This window comes from Lepisosteus oculatus, chromosome 21, assembly GCF_040954835.1.
Source record: "Lepisosteus oculatus isolate fLepOcu1 chromosome 21, fLepOcu1.hap2, whole genome shotgun sequence".
In the NCBI taxonomy this organism is placed as follows: domain Eukaryota; kingdom Metazoa; phylum Chordata; class Actinopteri; order Semionotiformes; family Lepisosteidae; genus Lepisosteus; species Lepisosteus oculatus.
Window position 1 is genome coordinate 13,584,593 of NC_090716.1, and position 18,422 is coordinate 13,603,014.

Sequence of the window (18,422 nt, forward strand, 5' to 3'; positions counted from 1 at the left end):
GATTTTTACTTCTCATCCAAAGGACGACGCCTTTTTACAGTATAGTGTCCCCGTCACTATACTGGGGCATTAGGACCCACATGGACCGCAGGGTGAGCGCCCCCTACTGGCCCCACTAACACCTCCTCCAGCAGCAACCTTAGTTTTCCCAGGAGGTCTCCCATCCGGGTACTGGCCAGCCTCACACCTGCTGAGCTCCAGTGGGCTGCCAGCTGGGAGCTGGGAGCTGCAGGGTGGTGTGGCTGGTGTACATTCAGTATCACGTGCTTAAACACCACCTACACCGGGGACCCCAGTAGAAACATGGTGAACCTCACAGGGGTGTCCCACCTTGTGCTGAAGGAGATGAGCTGCATTGATTCCTTTAAGTTCTAAGGACAGTCATGGGATTTCTCATTCTTGCCTAGAAAAATTGCATCTTAAAATATCTCCTGATTTAGTTAGTGTTGAACCCAAGAATGACTGACTGAAAGAGTCCTTTATTTTAAAGCCTGTGCAAACTAGCTTTTTTACTGACTGCTCAGGGTTTTTTTTGTTTTTGTTCTTTTGTCCTCACAAGTGTTGCATGTCAGTCCTGGACAGTGCTAGGCTGCTTCACCTTTTCCCCTAAAGCTCCGAGGACAGTCTGATAATCCCGCGCCGGCCCAGAGAGGACAGCAGTGAGGAAGTGTCGAGCGTCACACACTCCACTCTGAGCACAGACCGGTTCATTGAGGAACGGCTGAAGCCAACAGGGCATTGAGGCTGCTGGAGAACAGGACCGGGCTTTGTGCAGGCGGTGTGGGGTGGGGCGGCCTCCTTTCTGTTTTATTAGGAGCAGTAGAGATGGACATGTCGGTTGAAACGCGGGCTGTCTTGCCTCTCTCTCTTGAGGGCGGCTGTGCCGTCAAAGCCACACCAAGCTGCTTTCTTACCTGGGCTGCCATGAAAGGCTACCTCTGTTCACCGCCTGGCTGCTGACAGAAAGCACTGGGCTCACTTCCTGTGTACATGAGGAGCCGGTGCCAGTGGCCGCCCTGCCCACGCTACACACAGTACCTCTTTCTCTGCTGAGCACAGCTCCACCATTCGGATCCCCTGGGCTAATCCGGCTCTCCGTGCTTGCTTATTCCCTGTGGCATGGCAGTCCGACTCGGGAAAGCAAAGCTGGAGGGGGTAGGGGTCCCTACTCTTTTAGGAGCCCACCTGTTTCAAGTTTCGAAAATAGATGTGATCCTGTCTTTTTAAAAAAATACCTTGAAATTGACCCTTCAAATGGCCTGGAGTGTCACTCTTATACTGTACATCTTGTGCAGCGATCTGAGGAATCTTGGAACTGGCCTCTCCACGGCTCAGTGTGGGAAGTTCTTTAAATCTGTCCTGATCTGTGGACTAAGTTTAAAAAAAACCCTCACAGTGGTACCAACTGGAAGGGCCATTTGGAAACACTGGTCACGTAACTGCTAATAAATGATTAATAGAGAGCACCCTTCAATGACCAACAACTGGACTGCCAAAAAATTACCCAAAAAAGGTTAAGCAAATTCCTTTGGACTCCAAGTTAGTTTTGTCATCGCAGATGCCGTGACCAGAAGCCAGCGCTCCGGAGCGCGGGGGGGCTGATTATGCCCGAGATCTCATGCCTCGCCTCCTGGTGGAGCTGCTGGTCTAAGGTACACAGACTGCAGCGATCAAGACACTTCCTTTCCTTTGAACAATCCAGACTCGGCTGTTGATCTCTTAAAATTATTTATTTCTCTAAAGAAACTCTTAGGATTCCTATGAAGTTTGAGCACGTTGTTTTTTGATTACCGTGCTGTTTTCTGAAAGCTCTTCCTCCAGACTAAAGCCTTGTTCTAACAAGAAGGTGTTTTGTGTGGAGTTTACAGCTATGAAACAGAACCTCACTCTGGCTTGGCAGGCCCACAGATTGTCACATCTCTTTCTTTCTAAAGCTTAAGAGCAACTTTTTCTGCCTGTATTGCCTGCAATGTGTAGCTGTAGAATCACTTACATTATTGATAGTTATGGGTTATTTTACATAAAATTATTATGCCTTTTTACATCTTGCGGCGATACAGACAGTTCAACTTATAGATTCTTTTCTAATAAGTAGATTTAAAAAGTCTTTTATTGTATCGCTTAATGTGCCATCCCAGCTCTCTTAAAAGACACAAGCTTCGATTTCTCAAGCAAGAGAAGAGGGTCTGTTGAACAAGGAAAGGATGGACAGCTCAGTTTTTAAGTTCTGAAGCAGCGTATGTTCACATTACAAAATAAATTGCTGTGCATGAAGAAGCTGCTCTGCTGCATAATCCAAACCCCGGAGTTGTAGCCTGTCTGTCACTCTAGGGGTTCCCTTTCGCAGATGACTCTGTTGTTCTTGTTATTATGCAAAGCCAGCGTGAGCTCTGATATGCAGTCGACTCATTTGAGTGGCAAATCAGTTTTTGTACCCTGCCGGTTCTGCAGGCTGCTGCTTCAATTCAGAAACTTGAGAAGCCCACTAGGAAAGCAAATGGTTAGAGACAGGAGCCCTGCCACCATAGGATTTTATTTCTAATGCTTGGAATGATCCCAGGCGTGGATTATTTACCACTGAGAGAACCGGCAATCAGAGAAACTGTGCTTAACCAAGTTTAAATCCAAACATTTTTTTCAAACTTTACATCTTTCTCTTAATGTCTTAAATAATTTATAGAATTGGCAGAGTGTAGAATCAGTCAATGATGTTTACTTGCAGGACAGGTGTATTTGTGCTGGTGGCCCATAATGCCTGTCTGTGCTGTACTTGTGCTGCACACCTGAGTTCACGGAGGGCAGCTTGCACATCAGTCCTTTTCTGCCTTATTCCACCCTTAGTATTGTATCTGGAGGCTGCCGAGGAAAAACTACATGTTCTGAACCTTGTCAGCAGTCTTAATTTTAAGCATCCTGGATTTGTTTTGGCATCACCTAATCACAGATGTGCGTGTTGGTCAAGGAGAAGTTCCTGCTGTAAATGAATATTTCTGTTCCTTTAGTTGAAATGATCTGTCCACACAGGAGTTTGCTGCATGCAATTTTAGATGTTTCTCACCCGTTCTGGAGAGTTCTGTATTTTGCGTTACCACGTGTGTCAACATTAATATAGTGTAAGCAAAATATTGACAAGCCCTTTGCCTTTGTTCACTTTGTTTCTTTCCTCGAAACTCGTCTTCTCATAACTGTGAGCTACGTGCGCTGGATCAGCAGTGTTTCAGTGAACCGAAGGCCCTTAGATCAGCCACTGTCATTCAGAATTCCCAAAGACCTTACTTGGCCTGCTCTATTTCCAAGCCAACCCGATATAATTCCTGCTGCACCCACTTCCCGGAAAAGCTCAGTTTATTGACAGCTGGACTCGGCTCACCATCCCCATTGTCTTGAGCTGGCCCTGTCTTTGTACAGCACGCTGTTCGGCAGCTAGTCTCTCTGGGGTCCGCGAGGCCCCGCGGAGCTCGTCACCCTCTTCCTGCTGGCTTGCCTGGCTGTGGAATGCTGGGATTGTGTGCATGGGCCTCAGGGCTCAGCCAGCGTGTCCAGACAGCTGAGCTTGTGTTCACCTCCTCCTCCTGAAGGGCCTGAAATTTAAAAGTGAAGTGGATATTTTCTGTTCCACCAACTGCAGAGGTGTCACTTGGTCTCGACATCAAACCAAGCTCTGAGTTCTTGGTGAGCTACAAAATAATGGCCTTTGGTAGGTTTTCTTTTAGTATTTTTGAATGTTTTTTCCTTAAGATGAATTTGGCCTGTAACACTTCACCCTTAACAGCCATGTTGTTTAGTTTTTATGCTATTTTAGAAGGTTTTTGTTTGCAAGCATCACACTGATATTACACACTTGCAGTGCTGTCCATGATGAATTTTGTTGGTATTCTCAGGAATAAAGACTCCAGTAAAGAACAAACAGTGAAGTATAGAGAATTGAGAGCTTTTCCAAGTAAATTCATAGTGTTATACGTGAAGCACATCTAGCAGTGTATCAGAGGACACAGTCTGGGAGTTGTTTAATGAAAAGTACCTTGCACTATCTTGAAAGGATTGTAAATCATTTTCCTTTCCAGCCCCACCCTGCGCTTTCATTCGGTTTGAGGATTTAAAAGCCATAGCAGGACTGAAGAGTGGATAGTTTACTTCCACCGTTTCCACTTCTTGTTGAACTAAGATGTCTTGTTTTTTTTTATTTTTCAAAAATGGGAAGGCTGTGAGTGTGGGGGAAACTGTCTCAGCTTGTATGAAGCCTTCAGCGTAATGACTGCCATCATATCCATCGCCAGCGCACAGGAATGACCTTCGTTTTCTTACCGCAAATAGCAGGGTACAGCCGCAGCCCGATCGCACAGTGCTGTGGGTTTAGGGCCCCAGCAGCATGTTTGTATTCATGGTCTCTCACATGATGCCAAATCATGGTGAGGGTTTTTTTGGTGCATCATGGTTATGAAGGGCCAAGAGCTATTAGATCAAAATTTTAGATTAATTGAGGCACAGTGGTATTTTTGTTGTTTTTAAAACCACCAGGTACTCCACCCCCAGATTTCTGTCTCCTGTCAAAAATTTTCCAAATTAATATGTTGAAAGATGTTTATAAATATTTGGAATCTGCAAATATTTATTCTGTGGAAGCTTTAAATGTGTCACAGTGAATTACTAATACAGGAAATCAGGCTCTTTGTAAGGATGTGCTGTAAACATAAAGTAAGGTGCTGCTAAAGTACTTAAAACAAAGCTAACGTTGCAGAGCATCTCTGGGGGATTTTAAATGTCAGTCCGGGACAACAGCGTCTCTGGCACATGTGCAAGTTCCTCACATTTCTTGTGCACGCTGGGGGAATTTTCCGTTTCCTTCTCAAAAGTAGTTACAGGCCTGATGTCTCACACCCTCGCATGATTCCTGGCAACAGAACCGTGTCTTACAGACAGTATCAGTTCAGTGTTGTACGCTGTTGTCGTCTCTTTAGGTTTAGAGAGTACAGATGCCCCCATTTGAGCTCAGATATGGCCACAGCCTGATTGTGATGTAGTTTCCAGCCAGAGCATAGTAAGCCTTAGTGCTTTAACACATGGAAAAAATCATTCCTTACAATAAGAAAGATATGGGAGGTGGGGACTAAAAGAAACGTGCCCTTGCATTGAGGTTTGCATTGGCATTCGTCTGCATTATTTCTAAACTACTTATCTGCTTTGATGATGAGGGTGGGTTAGGTTAGAGATTTCCAGAAATCCAATTCAGAAGAATGAAGAGGTCCATAACCATCACGAGCAGTAGAAACACTTCTTTGATCCATTTCACATCCATGGCAAGTGTAAGAAGCCGGTCACACACAGCTCCACAGCCTAGGCCTTGCACTGTAGAGTACTGTATAAGCTGGGTTATACACTTGCAGCTGCCTGCGTTGTGCTTGCTTCCATCAAATATAGAAGCTTCACCTTTCCTGGGGCATCAGGGTGTGATTTCTCATGAAGGAAAAAGAGGCAGCATTTTTTAACAGGAAAATGTCAGTTGCGGTGAAGTTCATAGGTGACACAAACGCACATCTGACTGCCGACGCTGGAAAGCAGCTGGGCTTGGTGCACAGGAGGGCAGTGGCTCCTCTTCCTTCAGCACTGCTGTCGGCGGACTGAGTCACTTCTCCGCCAGCGATGAGCATCTCTCCCGAGTCGTGCTCTACCTGCTGGCTCATGGCTCTTCAGCGTCAACCTGTTGAGCCAGACCCGGCGTTGTCTGTGGAAAACAAAGACTAGGCTGTGCTTGTCGAGACGTGTTCTCAGCAGATCAAATACCGTAAATTCTGGAATATTAAAGTCGGTCACATTTCTTAATTGCGATTAGAAAAACTTTCTGTTCAGAGCTGCTGTGACTCCACGGTCTCATCGTTGATTACTCACCAGGCTCCTATGTTGTGAGTAATTCAGTGTTCCTTTCTAAATCCTGCTTTGTTTCCTGTTATGTTCCTGCCCACGTAAATGATTTAATTGGATATAAAGCAGTTCATGGGTTTGAATTATTGTAATGCTGGAACGTTGCAGTAAATATCTTTAATGATTCGAGTGGTCACAAGCCATCTGCTTTTCTGTGAAAGGTTTTCATTTCTAAGAAGAGCTTCCTGGCAAGTTTGCCATTTTTTAATTGGGAGTCTTTAGCTTGAAACCCAGTTGCTTCAAGTAAACTCCCATTTCTCGGAGCTCTTTAGGACAAGTTAAGATTCCTATCTGACAGGCTGCCTGTAGATATTCGCAGCCTGGTTTTAAAATTCTTGATTTCTTGCCCTAAACTTACAACATACTTCTTCTGCTCTTAAAAATACAGTAAACGTGTTGTTGGGCGCACAGCAGCTACCCAGGCATCACAGTTTATTCTGTGATTGGAAATTGTGCCTTTCTTAACGTCCACAGTGTGACTGTTCACACAAGAGCTTGCGTGGCACAAGCACTTGAACTGTAAGAGCGAACAAAGCTGCTGCATTTCTTTTACATTCCAGACTGCTTCTCCACTTGAGACTGAAGGCCCTCTGTGTTTGAGCAGTAGAGCCCTGCGTTGTCCTGTTGTAAGTACAGTCCTGGCCAGGCACGGCAACTCCCTTCGCAAGCAACGAGAAGGTGGTACATGGGGAAAAAAAATCAGAAGTCTAACTGCGAAGAGTCTGTTTTGTATATGTTGAGTTATTTATTGATCCTTTGCGTGATGATTGTTGGTACGATTTTGCATTTCTCAGCTTCCTCTTGGCATGTAAAATAATTTCCCTTTACAATAAAAAAAAACCTGAAGGGAGGAGAGTCTTCTGATGCATTTCAGACATCATTGAAATGCACCAGCACGGGGAAGTCAGTCTTTTCAGCTCAAGCTCAGGAGGAGCGGGAGGGGGAACTGGGCTCGTGTGACCTCTCCAGCTGTGTCCAAAGGCAAGATCGCTGAGGGCAGAGGGAGAGGAAGACTGCACAGGGCAGCCCTTCGAGGCATTTCCTCTCCGTATCTGTCTCCTCAGTCAGCACAAACTGCTTCACAGAGGTTTCTGGGACCTGTCTGTGACTGAGGACTGTTTTAGGGGTGTACTGCAGATTTTCTTGGCTGATGCTGTTACATACCTTTAGTGATTACCTATGCAGGTGATAATACCAATATTTACTGATGTGTTCTACTTTACTGAAACTTATTAAACCTCTAGGTGATTTTTTTGTGCATAGGGAGTTTTTAAATCAGTTGGATTGCATTCCTGCTTCTAAAGATGGCAAAACAAAACGTAGTAACTTTTAAATTCTAATCTAGATTGCAGTAGAACCTGTGCATGTTAATTTTACAAGCATCACAGAAAAGTCAGAAAAACTATTTTGGTCCACTTGAATACTAAAAACCGTTTAAACTTTTTAATTAGTGAAGTGTTATAAAATTTTATTACATTTTTAATTTGAGAAAATTAAAACTTTCATGGCCTAACTTGATGGCATTTTGAACCTATAGTACACTGAACCAGCTCTAAACTTTCAACTTTCAGGCACCTTAACAGATTTTTTTAGATTTCTGAGACATACCTCCAGTGTCTTAAGTTAAACCGTCCGAATTTGAAAATCCATTAAATCTCTGAATTCATCTTTCAGATCCCTGACTTGCGCTTCGTGTCGAGCGGAAGCACGCGAAGTGCGTTATACAACCAAATGCAATTTGTGTTCAAACATAAAGCAGACCAGAGTCGGGTTTTCTGAAGTACGGCGATTCTGGGGCTTAAACTCATAAATGTATTTGTACTTATCGGTGAGTTTAAATCCAGGTTTCAAGTGTCCCTTCCCTGTTCATGAAATGTTTTGTCATGACTGTTACATTTTTTTATTTGGAAACACATCGGATTACAGATAGCTGATCAAAATATCCAGCCTTCCTCGCGGCGGATAAACTGCCGCGTCTCCAACTTCCTTGATGATGGGAAAACAATATTTTCTCGTCTGAGCTCAAATTAATTGGAATCTAACCAACACCTCGCACACCTGTTTTCTGTAGAGCTGGTAGTGAGCGGTGCAGGATTTATTGCCTTTTTTTTTATTCAACAGCATTTCCCTGAAATGGAAAAACTTCCGTCAACATATCTGCGCCTGCGGGTCCCGTGTTGTGGAATTTCCACGGAACAATCCAGTTCTGGCTTGATAACCTATCATGCATAACATCAGGCAGCTTCTTATGACAATAAAGCAAGATATTTTGCACACGGAGTTTGTTTATAAGAGCATATTGTGCAGATAGATACCTGTTGATCATGATCTTGTTTCTTATTGAAATTGGCTCCCTGACACAGTAGGAAAATAACATTTTCTAGGTTTGAATTGCCCAACCTTTTGAATTGAGAATGAACCTATAATTCGTTTTCAAAGATTGGGGACCATGCCCACAGCCCGATTCTCGTGTGGTGCTTGTTGGCGGATCCGGGCTTTAAAAACGCAGCAAGTCGCATGTGAAAGCGACCGGTGTCCCACCGCAGAAAATAAAGCCGTCGGAGGAGTCAAAGTAGTAATCCGTGATGAATTACTGCGATTAATTATTTTAGCATCTTTACCTTAACGTACATATTCCATATGAGACAGAATTCCAGGGATTTAAAATGCTGTTTTTATTGCAGCTCATTTCATTAATGTAATTTTTGTTTCCAACCTGTCAAAAGTTGTTATTTTTTTTCCCCCTACTTGTTGAGCAATATTTTTAAGGAACTGAACAGCGTTGTTAGCTCCAGACAAACACTATTCTGTTTCAATTCCAGCCAGTCGGTAAATGTCGCGTCTCAGGGGGTGAAATGTCAGTGCGGTGCACTTACCCTTCCTAATGACCCGACTGAGGTGTAGGGCGAGAAAATGTCACGTTTGTAGCTTGATCGCCCAGAACAGGAAGACTATAGCGGGTGTTTGTGGGCGTCGTGTGGCATGCAGTGACAATGCAATGACAGTTACTGTAAGTGAATGGATTATATTCCCTGTGGCAGTTATTTTACAGAGACAAAGCCTTCAGGACTGGACCCGGGACAGGTTTCACAGCGAGCAGGAAGCTTTTCCTTCTCGCCCCCCCGGTCCCTCAGAGCTCCGCCCGCCCTCTCTGGTGATAGGCGGTCTGACCCGAGGAGGCCGGCCCAGACGGAACCGCAGAAATGAATCTGGCTCTCGTACTTAGCAAAGAAAGGGCAATTTGGTGTTCAAGCCAGTCGGAGAGGCCGAGCGGCTGGGGAGGTATCCTTTTCTGCGCGGTTTGCGTTACCATGGTCGGTGATCACTGTACTCATTCGGGAGACAGTACGGCAAAGCACTCGCAGAGGACTCCCAAAGGCGGATTAAGTTGCAAAATGGTACTTCAGGCGGTTGGCAAGGTTTTGAGGTAAAGACCGAACTGTTGTTGTGATGAACGGGTATTGTTTTCTGTTGTGTGTTGAGCAGTTGTGAAGCTGTTGTTGTAGCCAGCGGCGGCGTGTGGATCAAAGTCCCTGTTCCTGATGGGGGGTATGAAACCGAGGACAACGCGATCCTTTCCCGATCTTGTTTGGGATGTTAACTTGACCCTTTCCCTCTCTCTTTTTTTTGTGTGCCTTCGGTGGAGTAAGTTGTTAAAATGACGTTTTTCGATTCCCGTGCGACTTGTTGAGATGATCCCTGCATAAAAACTTTGAGCTGCCAGGCGCTTATTTTAAAACAGCTGGGCTCGGATGTCTTGGCAGTCAAAGCTCTTTGGGTTGCTGTTGGTTTTTTTCTGCCCGTGCTATTTTATATGGAAATAGTAGTATGCGCGGATATTTTTCCATGTTTGGGTTTCGATGGCTCTTTAAGCAACACCTCCTTATTTGAAATGTTTCGTCGCGATTGTCACTTTAAAAAAAAAAAATCCACAACACTCCCGGATTCGTTGTCCTATCGTTGACTGTCGTGAGAAACTCGGTGTGGACACGGAAAGGAAATACCCTCACGCGTTCACAACAGCGCAGATAGCCGCGCCGGGGCCGCTTTGCGGGAGTTTTTATCGCCCGAAGCCTCTGGCTTCAGGTGGGGCACTTCGTACTGGAAAAGTGCGCTTACCTCTGAGAACCCACGCCTTGCTCCAGACAGACCTGCATAGTTTCATCTGAAAGGACGGATGCTTGTTGGAAACTAAAGTCGACAGACGTACTGAAGCTTTAAAAACCCAGCGAGCAGCTGGAGTAGCCTTCATTTTTTTCCCAATTTAAAATGTGTTTGTGTTATCCTTCTTCTTATTCTAAGATAGGTCAGTGGTCCTCTGCAAACCAATGTAATTTGAGCTTATTGGTCTTACACCTCTTTAGGCATTATTTGTTTTTATAGTGTTAAGACACTCTTGTGTCTTTTTCGTCTTACAGATGTAATTGTTACAGTTGTTAACAGAGTTGTGAAGCCAGCCGGTTGTACAATTCGGATACTAAGGAACAAGCAGAGGTTTATTCCCTGCTGAAAAGAGAAGAAAAGCCTTCTTCAGGTGTCCCTTCTTCAGGATACTGTCTCTGCAATGTGCAGTTGTCTGTTCTGTCCCCATTAAGGTTAGGAGAGCTGTATTCGTATTCATATTTAAGTTTCAGCTGCTATAATGTTCTTTGTAGTTTCTGGTGTGGGAACCTAAAATGTGCTAGAATATTTCGATTTCTTGTGAAAGTTTGGTACTTGCTGTGAAGGGAGCCCTGTGGTATGCGTGCTGCTGGTTCCTTGAATTACGTGCCCGGGGTTTTAAGGATTTAAGGCTGGGATCCCCCGAACACATCCAGAACATGCTCTAACCATCTCATATTAACACTAATCTGTTTGCTCCACCTAGGGATTGCTTTTCTATGTTTTTAAATCCCTGAAAAACACAGATTTTCCACAGGAGGAGTTGAGTTCTTTTAGTCAGAATAGAGTGCTGATTTTCTTTTTAGACCTGCTGCCAAGTTAGCATTTACAGACAGATGCGTTGGTCTCCTTGACTTGCCCTTTTACTTAAGTCAGGTTGGTTGCCTTTCAGCAATTATGGCTTGGGAGTGTAGGCTCCGCAGCAGTGCGTCTCCTCAGGCCCCTTATCTGGAAGCCGTTCCAGTCGGTCTTGTGTGAGCGTGTCTGCTCGAGCGGTGGGTTCTGGGCAGTGCTTGGTGAGGAGCAGGTCAAGGCTCCGGTTTGCACCACTGCTGAAGAAATGCAAGTCTTGCAACTTGGAGTTGGAATGATCGCTTTATGGTGGAATCTGAGCGTTGTAGGAAAGAGGAAACCTTGCTTTATATGAGCGAATGGGAACCATCTCATGCTTCCCACATTCAAGTCAACCTGCTGCACTGCAAGACCGGAGACACTTTGATTAGTGGAAAGCTCAGTGATGCCCTCAGCCTGCTGTGTGTCACCATGCGCAGGTTCCCGCATGGGAGCTGTGAAGCCAGGTTCTTCTGCACGTGAATGCGGCCGCTGTCGATGCGCTGTCCACCCCCTGCTTTCCCCTTGCCTGAAAGACCTGCTAAGTGGCAAGTCGCTCGTTACCATCATAAAGGCTCAATGGGGATATACAGGAAGGAGTTGGAGTGCTGGTGAGAGGAGTCAAGGAGATCAAAACGTGGCAAACAGGGCTGAGAACAGCTGGAGCGCGCTGTGTGGAGTGGGCCTGGCTTTGTGGATGCTGCCCCAGGCCTCTCTCGCTAGCCCGGAAGGTATTCAGATGTTGATCATGCCCCGGTCTTTACCCCAGGAGTGCTTAACAATGTGTGCTTCCGGGTACAGTTTACCAGGAGAGGGAATATGGCACCTACCCGCTAGATTCTGGAGTTGTGCTTGAGCCAGAACAGCATGTGGCTGCTTGTCTGTTTCTCTGGATTGATCTTCCTCCGAGTCCAGTGCAGATGAATTATTCCTGAAGGTGGGTAATGGGAATGCTCCGCAGCCCTAATACAAGCAGGCTGTGGGCAGCCACCTCCTACTGATCTTACAGCTGGGAGGCGTAAGCAGACTGGATCACTCCGGTGTGTCCGTGTCGAGGTTCCCAGCTGAGACCTCAAGCAGACATGTGTGCCTTCTCAGGTGTAGCAACCAGAAGCCTAGAATCCTCATTATATAACCACTCGCCTAAACCAGTGAGGAGTATACTGGATGAGGCAGAATTCAGTTCTGACAAGCTTGTTGGTTTGTTGGTGAGGAATGTGTTGTGAATCCTGTAAGAGTGTGTTAATAACTAAATGCTGTGCATAGTGGGGCTAAGGAGAGCCCTGGCCTCCATGCTGTTTCTCTGACCAGAGGTTATTTCAGAAAATGCATGACGGGGAGCCTGTTGTATAATGAGAGAGAATGAGAGTCTTCCGTCCCATTCACTTCCCTACGAGAACCTTTGGAGATCATCCACCCCATTTTTAGCAGCATAATAGTAACCTTGGATTAACTGGGGCTGGTGTTTGGCAGTTTGTGGCTTTTGGGGGAAAGTCTATTCGGAGTGTTTCTATAACGGGCACGTAGATGACAATTACTGAGGCCCAGAGCACAGGTTTGGGAAGAGCCAAACTCTTGGCAAGCGCTGACCCAAGCACTGTCCCCGCCGCGGATTCCTGAAGGGCTGTGAAGTGTGGCTGTTCAGAACCAACCAGTGTTACCCTGCACTCCTCTCGGCAAGTCACAAGCTTAGAACACGAGTCGGTTTGCAACGTGGTTGTACTGATAAAACAATCATCTGGGGAATGGGCAAATTTAAGAACTGTTAAAAAATAACAGCAGTGAATTCACATTATGAGCAACCGAACAAATCTTGAAAAAAGTGACACTCATTTAAGTAGGTAATTAAAGTGTTGTCAGTTCAAAAAGGAATTATGTCTCATTTGTTTTCAGCTGGTGTTTAGATTGTGCCTTTGTATCCTGCCCTGATTTCTGTGTGTAGATTTTAGACACTGTGACAGTGCCTCAGAGTTCTTACAATATTAGGACACTACTGACCAGAAACAGTTTGACACACAGGAAAGTACTGTTGAACTCAATACAGCTGTGCTCACCGTCCCATACATCAGCCTTATAGACCAGAATTTAGAGGCACTCCCTGTTTAAAATAATAATTCAAATAGGTTTTGTGACATTTCCAGGGTTATATTACATAGAGCTGTTGGCTATACTTGAGTCATGAACAGAAAGCCCTAATTTAAGGCAAAAGAAAACAGCATATTGGCAGCACTGATCTGTCTCTTCACATGCCAGGCTGTAATGTATACATGCATTATTTAATAACAGAACAAAAAGAGCTGCAACACTTCACGATGGCTCCAAAACATGTCCTGTCAGACCTTACAGTAGCAAAAGTGAGCTCCAGACAGTGTTGAAGTGAGTGCCATTGACGCTGAGTTATTGGACGTGATCCTTTGAGCCTCAGACTGAATTAATTATGGCCATATGCTCACGGTCAAGTTCTCTCTCAGTCTACTTTCTGCTTCAGGGCAGGTTTTGCAATCTGCAGGGTTGGTGGATGCCACAGGCAGAAAATAATGGCCTGTTGCAACAGATTGCATGACAGTAATAAACCGAGGAATCTGGGTTATTGTGCTTTCTCATACATTTTAGGGAGTGAAGCATATTTTCAGTGTGCGATTTTGCTAAACTAATTCCATGTAGAACTGGCATGCATGTACTGCAGGCTGGGGCTCTTCGTGACAGTCGGAGCCTCGCTCTGCGACGCCGACTGGGTCCCTCAGTGGGAACTGGACAGAGGCGCTGTGAGTGGACCCGCAGCAGAGAGAGAGGCGCTGACGTGCTTGCTTTCAGTCACTGGACAACAGACCGCAAAGGGGCATCTTGCGCTGAAAGTGATTGTTAGAGGTGACTGTTGTGCTAACCCTGCTTTGGAAACAAAGCTTAGTTTTCCTCTCCAGTGTTTTGACAACAGGAGGCGGTCGCCCTGAGTTCGGCAGCTGTGCAGACAGGTTTGAAGCAGGGTAATTCAGCCCACCCTTGTTATCTCTGTGAGTAAATGTAAGGTATTTATTATGCCCTGAAAAAGCACTGCTTGTCTTAACTTTTAGCAATTGTTCTTCTAAGTAGTTCCAACATGAAGTAGCACACGTGTTTTAAAACAATTAAAATGCCATTTTCATCCAAGCCTTTGAAAGCTGGTTGTCTTCAAACTGTTTGACACAAGGTCTCTAGAGGTAGGTAGAGATTAGAGCTAAATTCCAGTTATTTTGTATGGCAATCAAGTAGTACAGTATATTAAACCCATAATGGCATCGCGGGCAGGTTTGCACTGCACCTCCATGTGATTGCTGGTTTTGAGACCTTATTTTAAGCCAACATTCTCGGCATGAGAGCCAAGCCAAGCCTACATGACGTTTCTCCGCGGTGCTTTTTGTTCGCTTCATGGCGATGGGGCTTGGAAGGGAAGGACCTGGTTTTTGTGCCTAGACCTTGTGAGGTTAGCAGGAGACCTGGTTACCTCTGTGCCTCTCCCTGCCCCGCCTGGAGCAGCACCGGTCGCAGGCAGGAGGTTTCGGTGCGGCCGAGCAGGTCCCTGGGCGCGTACCAGCAAGCCCCCTGCAAGCAGGAGCCTGCAGACATCTTCTCGCTAGCCAGGGTTGTGGTCTATATTCAGAGGTTGTCTGCTTATCACTTGTACTTTTACTTACAGGGCTCTTTGGCTTATTTGCGTTCCCATCCGTGTTCGTACTGCTGGCCCTTCTGGGGTGTAGCTGTAACCCTAAACCTAACGCTGGCCAGGCGTTGTGTGGGCGGGCCTTCAGGCGTCGGGTTCGAGCAGCTCGATTACAGGGAGGAGGCTGCGCTATGTTGTGTGGGGGTGATGAGTGTGAATGTGGCAGGTCTGGGCGCACCTGCAGTCTGCCCACGGGAGGGCTGAGCCACGGCCACCAGGCTGACAGGCAGTGTCCAGGAGCTGGGGGCCTAGTATTGTTACTGAGAGAGTTAAATTACTCTGTAATGAGCTGGTGAAGGATGATAACCTGCAGGGCTGTGTTGCAATAAATCGGCCTTATCACTCTGTTAGTAACTTGTGTTCTGCTTCAGAGGCTTGTTATTCAGGATCCCTTAGGTGGATCTTTATAGCAAAAATTGAAGATAACCCGCAGGTGGATGTGAGCTTCTTGGAAATTGCTGTTCCCTGCGTTTCATGAATTATTACAGAACCATATAAAGGGAAAATCCTTTCTTCTTTAAGCATCTTGTTTCCATAAATATTTTCTACATAGACATTTTCTTCACCTGCATATGGTTCTAGTCCTGAACAAATGATTTATTGAAGGGCACCTACAAAAAATGCCCACTTACGCAAAAGGACTTAAAATAGCAACTTCTTTGAAAACCTCAACTATTTTTTTTTCTTTTTATAAAGTCTGGCTGTGCACCTTAAATTAGTTATTTTCCACTTCTCCCCTTGTTTTGGAGCACCAACCCCGTCACTAGTGTGATATAAGGCAAATTCTTTTGCTATTAGTTTATTTTAAGAAAAAGAAAACTTGCACGCTGCCAGCAGTCCCACAGCCCCCCCCCACCACCACACAGACACACACACACTGCCCGCTCTTGGTAAATTCTCTCACGGACAGATCTTTGCCATAAAAGGCATTGTATGCCTCCAGACCAGAACACAGGCCAGAGCCAGTGCAGCAGTGGGAGTGGTTTTGCAAGGTTGAGGAAGCCAAGCTGTACGGCAGGGTGCTGGGCTAGGAATGGGAAATTCAGGCAGGAAGATCCCGAAGAGGACTTGCCAGTGGTCTCCTGTGCCACACTCGGTTAAATTCCGTGAGCTGAGCTACACGTGTTGACTGGTGTTGGTTTGGGTCGCAGTTTAAGATGACGTGATGAGAGCACAGTGGGTCTCCTGTTACATGCAGTTTGCATCAGCCATGATGTTGGAACTGGAGCCTTTGAGACAGAAAGGGAATAGAGAGTTGAAAGCAAGTTGCATAGGAGTACGCTGCCCAGGCTTTTGAATGTTCCACTTTCTCAGCTGAAGGTTTGCCCTTCACTTTGGTCAAGTTTGCCCTGGTCCAGTCTGTTGCACCTTCCTGGCATGAGCTGGCAAGTTTTCCAGCGGTTTAAGGAACATTTGTAGGGCAAGTCATGACTTGCAGCACCTAAGTGGCAAATTTAGGAAAGCTGGAGAGGATAAACATCCTGTTCTCCGACTCTGAAGACGTGCACGAGCAATTTATGCCGTATATATATAAATAATGCTGGATGTCGTTAAGACATCTGTGACTTCAAAACTTTTTCAGTGTTTGTATCGCAATGTCAGTTTTTGCCAGTGAACTCTGTGAAGGAAGGCCTCACATCTTTCTTTGCTTAGAAGTTTCCATTGGGATCCCAACTACAAAAGGGATCCTGCAGAGGTATGCCTAAAAATATAGATGGTGGTTACATGCATCCAAAGAGATGCTTACCATAGTCTCCATCCAAAGCTCTACAGGCGCACGTGCTGGGAGGCGAGATGCCTTTGCAGTGCTGTGCGCCTGGTTTCCTAGCCCTGCAGTGCACGAAGGGGTGGAAGTTATAGGCTGAATTCCAGAGCTCTTGGCGCATGAAATAGACAGGATGGAGCACGCAGGGAAAGCTGCCCTAATCCCAATGGAATGTGTACAGCTTATGCCTGTGTGTGTGTGTTAATGTGTGTTCCCTTAGGAGTAGCATCTGCTCTGCAGAGGTGCAAGCTGTGTTTTTTTGTTATGATATACATTAGAAGAGGTCCTGGCGACCATGAAAGTGTACTTGTAATAAAGATATTCCAATGCAGTACAATGGTACATGTTGAAAACAGTCTGGCATGTGTTCCAAGTTTAAAAAGCTAGAACGTGAGGCATGTTATACCTGACTAAACTTTCCCACCTGTGTATATTGAACAGAGCATACAACAAAAATAAGTTTTCGATTTTAGTTTGTGATGCTTCAAAACCAGTTGGTAGGTGGTGGTGTTACTGAGGTGTAAGGGTTTGGAGAGATCTCAAAGCTATTGATAGTGTTCCCAGTGTATAGAATTGCAGATTTCCCCAGTCATTAGAGGTTTGGTGTGAATGTTTCGTTAAAGTGCTACAGCCTTCTTTCAGCCAGCAGCATACCAGTCTCATCTTGATACTGATCTGGACTTATTCCAGTCTCCTGGCAGAAGTGTGAGTGACCCCTTTGTCAGTTGAAATGTAATCAGTAGGTCTTGGTTTTCATGATCCTAAAAAACTTAAACCTCATCATTTAGACACGTTCCAATTTGCCTTTGTATTTAGGTCTCAGTACTTGAATCCGAGTAGCAGATCACGTTGACGTTCCTGGTTTATCTCATGCAGTGTATGGAAACCACAGTCAAGTATCTATGCAGCCTTTTTCTCCTGAATCCATTTTCTCTTTTTCCCCTGTACCATAAATTGAGTTTCTGTCCTTCCTGGAGTCCAGCCCACTTAGTGTCTCTGGTTTTGTAGTGTTTGTAGGACTCAAGATATAAAGTGTTGCTTACTAGCAAAGCGTGAAGACAAGCAGGGTGGGAGGAGTTCACAGATATCCTGGGATTTCACACAAGCCTTATTGCAATATGGAGTAAGCCTGATCCTTAGTATTTTCACACCCAGAGTGAAGTCTAGGGTCAGTAAGAAATGTAGTACAATGAAACCATTGTTGAGGTCAGTATTCTGGGATCTGTCAAGCTATAAATAAATCAACATGAAGGAAAACCACTGCATTCCTGAGCTGAGTTTGGTCTTTTCCCCAATAAACAAAGTTCTTATTTCTTGTGTGGAAGTGATGCATTTCTAGACCTCTTGACACCTGTCAGGGCTATGACTTCTAATGGGGGTGTAGTCTCGGTGCACTGAAGATTTTAGGGCGTAAGGTTACTGGCAGGCCTCAGCTGTGGTCCTCAATCAGGGTTATCCCACTCCTGGTTAATAACTGTGGGAGCCGCTTGCAGACTTTTTCCCCGCAGCTGAGCTGCTCAGGGCTACTGTTTCCAGCTGGCACCAGCAATTCCTGATAGTCTGATAGCTCTACCAGCTGGATGCAACAGCTGTCCAGGTATCTTTAGTACTTGGAGCGGAAGGGTGTTTTGAAAGACATCATATCCAACATATCAAGGTTCTACAGTTTACAATGAGAGCTTTCAGCAAAGCATGTGAGAGTTGTGCCACAGAGAGCAGAACGTCCCTGTTATTATGGTGGGAGAGGTTGGTTTGTTGCCATGAACGTAACTGGAATTTAACATTCCACTTCCCATGAGAGCTCAAGGTTTCCAGGACTGGTGCAAGCTGCAAGCTGCATAGCAGAGGTTCCAAGCCCAATAACCAGGCATACCTTGCCAAATACAGTCGTTCCCTCACTTTTAATCCATATCTGTTTTAAACCCCTCCGCGTGCCATGCGGTCCTGCAGGCTCTGCATTGACCTGACTTGTTGACAAAGCCTCCCCCAGCTCTCTTCCTCTTGTGAGCTCTTCAGGCCCTGGCAAGCACATGGGGGGATAATTCTATC

General features: G+C 45.5%; 1 protein-coding gene across 7 annotated transcripts in view; it reads left to right on the forward strand.

The window, feature by feature from the left end:
- The window catches only part of LOC102687194 (MOB kinase activator 2), an 88,329-nt gene that overhangs the window by 55,687 nt on the left and 14,220 nt on the right, over positions 1-18,422 (forward strand). Inside the window, exon 1 of one of the 7 annotated variants that reach the window (XM_015338238.2) lies at positions 5,881-5,900. The exons of 5 other annotated variants lie outside the window; for them this stretch is intronic. In XM_015338238.2, coding sequence (XP_015193724.1) covers positions 5,896-5,900 — 5 coding nt within the window. In that variant the 5' untranslated portion in view covers positions 5,881-5,895. Of the gene's footprint in view, positions 1-5,880; positions 5,901-9,131; positions 9,347-18,422 lie in introns of those variants that run through there. One more of the 7 variants, XM_006642559.3, reaches the window with a different exon arrangement.